The sequence below is a fragment of the Sceloporus undulatus genome, chromosome 1 (assembly GCF_019175285.1).
Source record: "Sceloporus undulatus isolate JIND9_A2432 ecotype Alabama chromosome 1, SceUnd_v1.1, whole genome shotgun sequence".
NCBI lineage: Eukaryota > Metazoa > Chordata > Lepidosauria > Squamata > Phrynosomatidae > Sceloporus > Sceloporus undulatus.
In genome coordinates this window covers 271563928-271575309 of record NC_056522.1, presented here as the reverse complement: position 1 = coordinate 271575309, position 11382 = coordinate 271563928, and the positions used below count along the sequence as shown (strand labels likewise).

Here is an 11382-nt window from a genome sequence, read left to right as displayed (position 1 = left end):
TTCATACTGGCATGTGAACAGCCCTGCACCAGTACAGGACTGTGGCAAAGAAAAAGGTGATCCCAATAATGCCATGGATATAATTACAACATGCACAAACCAGATAATCCAACAGGGGGCATGAGATGAAGGGGGTATGTATTGGGGGCGTCCATGACTGTGCTTTGCCACTGAGCACACCAATGCATGTACAGGGAGGGCATCACATGTGCGACTGTGTGGCCGACCATATGGGTGTCAAATGGAATGGCATCTGGGTAGGATGAGGGAGGTAATTGGAGGTCAATGGTGATGTGTTTGTGTGATGGTGCATATGCATGGTGGGCAAGCAGCAGCAAAATAATAATAATAATAATAATAATAATAATAATAATAATAATAATAATAATAATAATTGCAGAGTACAGTTTGACATCCCACAGTCTGGACAGCCCATGGGTGTTCAGCCAACCTTGGGAGAGGGCCGTGGGGACAGTGAGGTTTCGATTTGTTTTCAGAAAATGCAGTATCAAGCTCCAGCTCTTAGTAAGTCTACACGTATAAAGTATGATCAATTAATTGTGTCCAGACCTGATTTAAATGTACTGTATTTTGTGAAGGCATCCTCTCTCTCTCTCTCTATATATATATATATAGTAGAAAAAGGGAGAGAGAGAGAATGCTTTTCTCTCCAAAATCAATGTGTGAGATTTAATTTTTACTTCAATAATTTAACATTTATCTAAAATTCTCTGTCTCTCCGTGTGTGTATATATATATATATACACAAAGACAAACACACACATACATATGCAGAGAGAAAGAGAATTTTAGATAAAAGTTAAATTTTATATGTGAAGTATACTGTACATTTTCTTGAATTATTCTGTTTCTTGAATTACTCTGTTGCAGAAGCAATACTGTATAGTCATTTGATTTGAATACCTTTGCTGAAATAGCTAGTGCACAGGCAAGGCCCAGATCTCCTGCTCCAACTATTGTAATTTTATTAAATTCTCTGTCATTTTTCTTCTCATCTCCCTTGGATTGCATGTTGTTTTCACCTAAAATCACAAATGATAAATTATATAATAAGTCTAGAGAACTGTAAATATCGTATTTGCCTAGAAAACATTATTGGATCCAAAGAAACAAATTTTAACTACTGAAATTATTGTGTTATAATGGTTAGAATTACAACCATTGGCCAAGGAATTAGGATACTCAGGTTCAAGTTACTACTGGGTCACAAAGCTCACTGGATGACCTTGAACCAGTCACTGTCTCTCAGCCTGACCTATCTGACAAGGAGGTTGTGATCATAGTTTGAACAGTTACTCTGAAAAAATAATCAGTTACAATTAATTTAATTGTACATTTGTTCATATGAAAAGGGGGTGGTGGCAGTAGTCTTTTATTACAATTACTTTTGAGCAATGCTTGGAGTTATTTACTTTTAAAAGTAACTTTCTAAGCTCTGGCTTAGTTGAAAAAGACCCATGGGCATTTCCCAGCTTCTAACAGACACTTTGCAATGCATTCAACCTGCAGAGCCTTAGGGGAAAGATTTTCTTAGGGGAAAGACTTCCATAGATGAGCCAACAAGACAAGGAACTTTGTTGCACCAGCCTTCCTTTGGATTTTAAGCTTTCTTCCTATAGTTGAACAGGGCATTGGATTGGGCATTTAAAGTAAAACCCTAAAGAGAAGCCTCCAACATGAGGAGAGGGGCTGTGTTTCAGGAGTTAAACACATACTTTGCATATAAAAGTTCCTAGGTTCAATCCCCAGCACCTCTGAGTAAGACAGGGAAATCTCTCAGTTGAAACCTTGAAGCACCAGTGCCAGTTAGCAGGCTACATGAACCATAGTCTGACTTAGAAAAAGGTAGCTTCTTACGTTTCTAACACATGACCGGTCACATTTATGCACACCAGATGAACAGTTCCTAAAAAGATGCAAACCTTCAGTGATTTTTGCAATATAAGACAGCAACTCCAACTGTCTAGCTGCATCAACAGAGGATAATGAATACAATGGGAGCTCCTCTTCAAATTTCATGATCATTTCCTTTATCAACCCTACAATCATTGACTGTGGCTGAAATACAAAAATGATGAGAATCAGATTTTAAATAAATGTTCAAACAGATAGAAATTCTACAGAAAAAAAAAGAGCACTTCATTTTTCTAAACTTGGGCGCGGCACAGAGCGCCAATAAGAAGCGCCTCCCCAGCGCCTCTCTTTGCTTTGCAGGAGTGCCACAGCAACCAAATTGTGCGGTGCTGCTGCACAGTAAAAAAGGAGCTACGACACCGCAAAGCGCCAGAGACTACGCAGTGACGCTGTAGCTGCATCGTGCCGTTTGGACGCAGCACAGCTGCAACGTTATTGTTGCGAGCGCCGTCTGTACGGCGCTGTGCAGCTGCAGCACGGCCATGACATGCTAGGGTTGCGGGGCCTGTGCATGCCCCACCCTCGAGCAACCCTAGCATGTCATGGGCGCACCGCAAAGGGCCCGTCTGTACCGGGCCTTTGTCTTTTTCTAATTTAACATGAACATGTCATGTTAAAAGATGCATATTTACACAGTTAAGGTATATGTATGATATAGAAAACTGAACTGATTTTAGTAGCATTTCTTATAATGCACATATATCCTTACATGGCTCCAGTTTTGTAAATATGGCAAGTAGATTCTTCCTTGGGCATCCACATGTTTTCCTACAGAAATTCCCATGTTTGCTGTGGGCTTCAAGAAGCAAATTGGAGGAGTAAATGGATGAGAATCTAAAATCCATAGGCAAATTGGAATGTTGTAAGAATTTCCTGTCAAGATATAACATACAAGATACTATGATATCTGCTTGATTCATTATGTAAATGTTTTAAAATGTACATTGGATTTTTAGCCCAAAGCTTGGCAGGTTCCCGATATGCTGGATTTATTTTACTGCCCACAAAAATCCCATGGTTTTCCAATTAGAATTAAGTGCAAGCTAGCAATACAAAAGGGCAGCTCTCCACATAATATTAAGGAATAAGGGGCCTCTTTCATATTCTAGGATTTTTTTCACTTCCTCAGTTGCCTTACAGAGGTCCCCTCCCAGTCTCCTCTCTTGTCCTCTAAACCCTCATCATTTCAACAGTCTCATTTCCCAGAGAGGGGAAGTTTTTTTGTCATTGCTACTGAACAATGTATGTTACCATTTGCCTCTATTATTGAAAGGACACTTTACTTACTCCAAGAGTATATAAACAGCCCAATAAATATTTCCCAGGCAGATTACACAAGAACACTATAATCTATTTAAAATGAATAAAATAACATAATGAAGCACAATGAAAGGTAAAAGAATTAAAAACAAAACAAAAAAAGCATTTGACAAGACTGGAAAGACATCAGTGTATGTGTCTGATGAACTCCGTAGGGAGAGTATTCCAAGGCAATGGGGTACCACAAATAAGAAGACTTTTTCTCCCACCACCACATTGCTTCAGATTTTGGAGCCACCCGGACAAGGGCTGCTGAAGACTGTCTCAGCATCCCCAGATTAAGAAACATTTATTCTAACTCCAAATTAAGCAGCCAAAACAAAACCACTAAGGAATGAGATGGATGCATCAGCCTGCTGAGGAGAATTACAAGGTTTTCAGAAGTACATTCAACATAATAACAGGATATCCCCATCCCCTAAAATCACCCATGAACATTGAACATAGTGTTACTTCAGGCTGCAACAAAAAGTTGAGTTTCATTTGGAAAACAAAAAACTCTGCGTGTGTGTGTGTAAAATGGAGCAGTACAGAAGAGAAATCATGAACAGGAGGCTATATCAGGATTAGACGTAAAGACACATTATGTTGGCTATGATTGGAATAAGTATAAAGATGAAAGTGATCATGCCTTACATTAGATGGAAAGCAGCTGGAGAGAGCAGCAAAAGAGAGGAAAAGAGATTTCACTTATCATTAGGAAGAAATTTCTGACAGTAAGAGCTGTTCAACAATGCATGTGCTTTGACTGTGTATTCCTGCATGGCAAGGACTGGATGGCCCCTGTGGTCTCTTTCAACTCCATATATCTATGATTCTATGTTTGTTGTTAACCTTGACTCATAACAATCATGTGCATGGGGCACCTCCAAGACCCCCTGTCTCCAGTGCTTTGTATACATGTTGTAGATTCTTGCCCGTGACCTTCCTAATTGATTCTAGCCACCTGATGTGTGTTCTTCCCCTCTTATTATTACCCTCAACCATTCCAAGAATTATTGACTTTTGTAATGGGTTGCACCTTCTAAGGATGTGGCCAAAGTATGACAGTCTCAATTTGATCACCTTGGCTTCTAGGGGTATTTCAGGCTTGATCTGTTCAAGCACACATTTGTTTTTGTTTTTGATATCCTCATCACTCTTGTCCAGCATTACAACTCAAATGAGTTGATTTTCTTTTTATCTGATTTTCTTTTTTCACTGTCCGGCTCTCACATTCATATATAACGATGGGGAATACCATGCCTTGGATGATTCTAATGTCAATTGTATATCTTTACACCTTACTATCTTGTCTAGTTCTTCTATTGCTGCCATTTTTGTTAAAAGGACTTCACAAACCAGTTATCAGTAAATATAAAAATATTGTACTGTATTTACCTTGATATTTTACTGGAACAGTGCCGCTAAAATTCAGAAGGTCTTTCTGAGACCCATCCTTGAAAGCTGAAATTCAGAACACTGATTTGTATATATGTACATATTTCATTTTTTCCTCTTTTAAATGTCTTTAATGTTAATACTGCCTGGTTCATTTTTGATATCAGCATTACTTATCATTTAGCAGGTATCAGAGTTACTTTAAAAATCGAAGTGATCAAGAAAATTTTTAAAAAACAGAGCAAAAATATCAACACACCAAAATGTAAAAAGAAGCACAGTAAATAGAATTACTATATATTATAGTATATAATATAGGAGCAAAAACAAGAATCTAAAACAAATTGCAGCTGATTTCCAATAATTTGAAAAGATAAATGATAATAATTAGGGATACAATCAAGTTTCAAATAAGAAATTTGATTCCACTTATTCCCCCCTCCCCCCAGTTTTTACTAAACACAATGGGTGTACTGCTTAGTAAACATGCACAGGATCATACTTGACATGATACCCTAAAAGTGACTATTAGTCCCTAGCTGGAGGAGACCCATTGAAACAATGGAATTCACAAAAGTATTGATACACTACGTTTTTATTTATTTAACAGGTCTATTAAGATTAGCAGTTTGATTCAGGTCTATACTGTCAACGAGTCTAAACATTAACAAGAAAAATTAAATTTTTTATTTGAAATTACAGTACTTGTTTTGGCTACAAGTCACAACTACATATGAATCACTATTTTTATTCATTAGGAAAATTTATATCCTCTTTTCATTTTCACAGAGAATCCAAAATTGCTTCACAAAAACAATAAATACAATTATAATTTTATTTATAGAAATAAAAATAAAATTATAACAAGGGACAATAAAAACAACCAATAAAAATAATAGCAATAATTATTAACAATCAGGGTAGCTAGCAAATGCCTAGGCAAAAACACATGTCTTAAGTTTAAAGCAAAAACAATCCACACTTGGATCCCTTGCATGCTAACACATTATCCAATACTGAGAATAATAATATATTTTATTCTTACAATAGGTGCTCATGGCAAATCTGACATTTGGATATAATTCGTTTACACTCTTCAGTTCTTCTATGGTCAGATCTCGAAATTTATACTGGAAACAAAACAAATATAATCCTGTTATTTTAAACAACTTTATTTTGCTGTAGCCTTGCTTTTAACACTTATTAATATACTTAAGCAATTAATCATTACAGCTGAAATCCTAAATACATGGAAATGCAAGCTTCTGCCTCCTTTGAATTACTAGTTTGGTGTGAGCCTGATTATTTTGTCAACACAATCAACATAATTTGGGTCTTACACTGCATATATAAGTATAAAGATGGCCTTACCATTTATTACTGATATTTGTTTCACTAATGAAGGAAACCTTCTCATTTCTCAATTAAAGTACCACTTTTGTTCTTTGAAAACATGCGTCATTGTTAAGCATGCATTTAAGCATCATTCATCATTTTAAAGCTTCATATATTCAGAATGTCAAAGTTTGATATTCTAGTGATTTGTTGTTTTTTTCTTCTTGTTGTGTGCCTTCAAGGTATTTCCAACTTATGGCAACCTTATAATGGGGTTTTCTTATCATGATTTGTTCAGAGAAGGCTTGCAGTTGCCATCTGAGGAGGCAGAGAAAGTGTGATTTGCTCAGGGTCACCGAGTGGGTTTCCATGGCCAAGTGGGAATTCGACCTCTGTTCTCCAGAATCATAGTCCAGTGCTCAGACCACTACACCACGTTGATTCTCATAGTCTATTGAATCCTTGATTTAACAGATATTATATACACATCAAGGCTGCAATCCTATGCCCACTGTTTTGTGAGTAAATCTTACTGAACATCGTAGGGCTGTCTTACTTCTGAGTATACTGAGGCAGGATCCTGCAATGCTGCACAGTTAATCCATAAGGGAATTGCATGGTACACAGATGGTCTCACTTCTGAATCATGTAGAGAATTGAACTGAAAGTGCAAAAGGCTTTTTTAAACTTATTCCTCACTTTCACCATAAGAACTAATTTTTATGATCTCCTTGTTCTTGCTATATATATTGTATAAAGCACTGGGAGTTCTACATTCAGTCCAAAAGTTGGCTTGTGGGAGGGAGCCAATTTGATTGTGGGAACAATGAACAAAAGAGAAAAACTATACATTTTATGGTGACCAATGCAAAGTGTACACAATTGTGAAGTCTCTTCATTACTTTGTGAAAGGTATTATGCAAAAGGGGAAAGGGGGAGCTGATGTTAAATTCACTAAGACTGCATCTATACTGCAGAATTAATGCAATCTGACACTGCTCTACCTACCATGGCTCATTGCTATGGAATTCTAGGCTTTATAGTTTTGTGAGTTTTGTGAGATATTTATAGTTTATAGTTTTGTGAGATATTTAACTTTCTCTTGCAGAAAGCTCTGGTACCACAACAAACTACAAATCCCAAGATCCCATAGGATGCAGTCATGACAGTTGAAGTGGTATCTAACTGCATAAATTCTGCAGTGTGGATGCAGCAGAAGTCTGATTAAAGAGAGTTTTAAGAAGGAATGGAGAAAGAGTAATAAATTTAAATGGATTAGATTCTACTAGACATCATGCCATTTTTACAGTAGGCTTAGGATGGTTGCGATAACTGAAAACTGTAATGACCAATTCCCCCACTGATCAAGACATTTCATTCCTTTTTTACACAAGACAAAAACAGCTCTGCTGGTCAGTGGGAAGAAGAAGAAAAAAAGCCCCAAATCCACCAATGGAGCAACAGCTACCGGAGTGAGCAAGCTCTATTTCTTCCCCTGTGCTTAACTGTCAGTACCTTAGCCTGATGAAGACCTCTAGTGATCTAGAGAGCTTGGCTTGCACATATTTGAAGGATCTTATTATGGTGTATCTGGGGTTTTATTTTTTTATGTATCTTAGGTTGAGGTTGCATTCACTATCTGAAACATTTATAACCATGACAGGTTGGGACTGAAGAGTCATAAATGGCAGAATAATTCCAGATTCCCACAACAGTGTTGACCCCCTTTAACAAATACAAATGAATAAATAACAATGAGGGGTGCTGGGGTGGATCTGCCTTGGATCTGTGGAGAAAGGATGAAATGTTACCACTTTTGTGACAGTCAGACAGGAAACAACTGGCCCACAGAAAAACAGGAAGCAAGTATGGCGTTGCCAAAATGGAAAATGGACAGGGCTCCTGTACCTTCATTGGTTTTGTAGAAGAGAGCCAGGGTAACATAATGGTTTTATCACTTGGCTCTATCTCTGAAGACCTGCTAAACCATAAAACCCACTGGGTGACCTTGGCCAAGTCACTTTTGAACAAATGATGCCAAGCCCATGATAGGTTCACCTTAGGGTAGCCGTAAATCAGAAATGACTTGAAGGTACACCAGCACAAGGAGAGGGAAATTCAACGGATGATGTTTGGGGCCATTCACACTATACCCTTATAGTGCTATTATCCCACTTTAACTGCCATGATTCCACCCTATAAAACATTGGGATCTGTAGTCTGTTGACCACTATAGCTCTCTGCCTGGGAATTTTAAATGTCCTTCCTGAAACTGCAAATCCCAGGACCAATCCACAGCACTTTAAACACAGAACTATAGCACTACAACTGCATTGTGTGAATGAGCCTTAAGTAACAAGCAGCAATTCCTCCTTCTCAGGGTGACCATGTGTCCTCACTGCAAAGGAGGGCAAGGAACTCCAGAATGTAGGACATTCAAGAAAAATGGAGGAACACCCCCCCACACACACACACAAAAACCCCTCAAAACACTCCCAGAAATGTCAAAGCATGCTTCTTAGTCCTGCTCCAAATAGAGGACATTTGGGAACTCCTCCTGGACTGAAGGCTTAAATGGAGGACAGATCCTGGAAAAAGAGGACGTCTGCTCAGCTTGATGCTTCTTAGTCCTGCTCAAAAGGGAGGACATTTTGGGATTCCTCCTGGACAGAAGGCTGAAATGGAGGACAAGTCCTGGAAAAGGAGCTCTTAGTCTTAGTCACTTTGGGACTCCTCTGAAACGAAGGCCAGGTCCTGGAGGGGGAAAAGAGGACCCCTGGCCACGCTGCTCCTTCTGCACACCAGTCAAGGCAAAGAGGAGCCCTCTCCAGTTCTCACTGGGGCAGCCCTAACTCTGCAATGGCTCCCAACCTTTGGCCTCCCAGATGTTTTGGACTACACCTCCCAGAATCCCCCGAAACTCCTGGCCCTTCTGGCTGGGGGTTTCTGGGAGTCGGAGTCCAAAACAGTTGGAGGCCCAAAGTTTGGGAGTCATTGGAGTAAAAGGAAGTGGGGATCAGAGGGCTTCACCACCATCACACACCCCACATCCCCCCCAAAATGGAGGCTGGCACTCTAGGGCCCGCTTGCCTTGGTCAGGCATTTCCTCAGTTTCTCCTCAGAGAACTCCATGGCGTCCCCAAGGGCGACGGCGCTTCTTCTTTCGGGGGCAGAGGCAGCAAGGCGGCCAGAGGAAGGGAAGGGAAGGGAAAGAAGGCAGCCAGGCCGGCCTTGCAACCTTTAGCCCCTTTCCCCTCCTCCTGCAGCCCGCCCTCGCCTAGGTAGGGCCAGCCCCCCAGGCCTCCTCTTCCACCTTCTCCTCCCTTCCTTTCTCAGAGAGCAGGAAGCTAGGCCGGGTTGCCTCAGCCATTAACCCTAAGGGAGCCTCCATCTTGCGGGCCTTGGAGGCAGAGGGCAGATCTGAATTAGAATTTGACTTATGCTCAGGAGTGGAACATTATAGTACTGAAACGTATTGGGAGCAAAGGTTGCTAATGGAGAGCTCCTGCATGGCAGAAGAGGGTTTGGACTGGGAGACCCAAGTTGTGGCCTCTTGTTCCAACTCTATGGTTCCAAGGCGATGTGTTCAAGTCATGTCAAATCCTCTGCTCTGTAACTAATTCCCTGAAATGGCTCATAAACTCAAGATACTAACCCAAATAAAGGGAAGTACTGCAGATACAGATTGGAGTTAATGAAAGAAAAATACAATAACATATAGATAACAGTTCGATTGAAGGGTACCCTGCAAAGGATGGAGACATATGTTAGGTGTAATTTATTACAACATCCAATTGTAGGGGTGTAACAGTTTATTATATAAGTAACCAATGAAATGTGATTTGTAGTTTTCTTTGCTCAAAGAACTATAAAGAGCTGTTTCTTTGGGGGAATCTGGGTCCCAGTAATTTAGTCATAACTCTATTCTATGATTCCTCTGGGTACAGCTGCAGCAAAATAAACTCTGTTTTCCAATGGGGCTCCCTAGTTCTGGTTTTAAATTAAATTCTACAAGAAATCTACTACACTGCCATGGGGTTTTCTGAGGCTGAGAGAATGTGGCTCGCCCAAAGTGGGTTTTCCATGCAGGGTGACCAGATGTAGGACGTAAAAAAGAAAAGAAAATGGAGGACATGACCCAATAAAAGCTAAACAAACAAAAAAATCAACCACTCATATCAAATGGCAATGCAGGCTTCTTAGTCATGCTCAGAATGGAGGGCATTTTGGCATTTCTCCTGGACAGAAGGTTGGAATGGAGGGCAGGTCCTGGAAAAAGGAGGACTTCTAAAACACACTGCACAAATGATCCAGTTTGGTACTACTTTAACTGCCCTTCATCTGAGGAAGTAGACTGAAGTTTTGGAATGCTCTCATGCTGCCAGCTTCTTTCTTTCAGTTAATCTCAAAGGTGCTACAAGATCTCTCTACTTATTAGTATAATTATTGCATCTAAATGCAGCTGAGGAAGTAGACTGAAGTCTAGGAAAGCTCATGTTGCCAACTTCTTTCTTTCAGTTAGTCTCAGAGGTGCTACTACATCTCTCTCCGTACTGATTTCACAGACTAGCACACCTATATCTTTGAATTCTGTTATTAGCAGTAATATGTTGTTGTATTGTTGTCATAATTACGTTGTTATATTGCTGTTACCTTATTATGTTGTTATTGAATTCAAAGATATACAATCTGCCCTTCCCTTATGCAGGGGATCCATTCCATATCCCCTCACATAAAGGAAAAAACGCGGCTGCTCAAGCCCCATTCAAATGAATGGGGCTCGTGCCCGTGCAGGGCGCACGCCACAGGAGCGTGCGCCATTGTTTCCTTCCAGTGCACGCCTCCCTCACTTCCGTCACGGCTTCCAGCGTATGCTGGAATGCGCGTAAAATGCGCCCGTATATAATGTGGCCGTACTGTAGCCTTGTTAATCTGGAAAATCAGTATGGAAAGGGATCTTGCAGCACCTTTGAGACTCACTGAAAGAAAGAAGTTGGAAGCATGACCATGACCTTTTGTTGATCTTGGTCTACTAGGCCTACTTCCTCAAATGCATGCATCTCAGTATACCTGAGGAAGTAGACTTGGGTCAAAACACACAGCAGCAATAATCCAATTTGAAATCGCTTTAACTGCCCTGGCTCAATACTAGGGAGTTCTGGGAGCTGTAGTTTTATGAGATATTTAGCCTTCTCTGTCAATAGGATTTAACTGCCCTGGCTCAATATTAGGGAATTCTGGGAGCTAGTTTTATGCAACATTTAGCCTTTCCCAGCAGAGAGGGTCCTGTCCTCCTGTAATCTGGGTTTAGCTCCTCCTATTTGCTCCTGTAGGCAGGGACAATAAACAAAGGACCGGCCCCTATATAGGGAGGAGCTAGCCCCCCTGAGCCTCAGTCTTGTTCCTGCCTAA

The 11382-nt window shown here is 40.2% G+C and overlaps 1 protein-coding gene across 2 annotated transcripts in view; it reads right to left on the bottom strand.

The window, feature by feature from the left end:
- The window catches only part of UEVLD (UEV and lactate/malate dehyrogenase domains), a 20295-nt gene extending 11070 nt beyond the window's left edge, over positions 1 to 9225 (bottom strand). For both annotated transcript variants that reach the window (XM_042446661.1, XM_042446662.1), the window contains exons 1-6: positions 9061 to 9225; positions 5681 to 5765; positions 4636 to 4701; positions 2645 to 2808; positions 1944 to 2079; positions 925 to 1043 (exon numbers count right to left, since the gene is read on the bottom strand). In XM_042446661.1, coding sequence (XP_042302595.1) covers positions 925 to 1043; positions 1944 to 2079; positions 2645 to 2808; positions 4636 to 4701; positions 5681 to 5765; positions 9061 to 9102 — 612 coding nt within the window. In that variant the 5' untranslated portion in view covers positions 9103 to 9225. The remainder of the gene's footprint in view (positions 1 to 924; positions 1044 to 1943; positions 2080 to 2644; positions 2809 to 4635; positions 4702 to 5680; positions 5766 to 9060) is intronic.
- Between the last annotated feature and the right edge of the window lie 2157 nt (positions 9226 to 11382).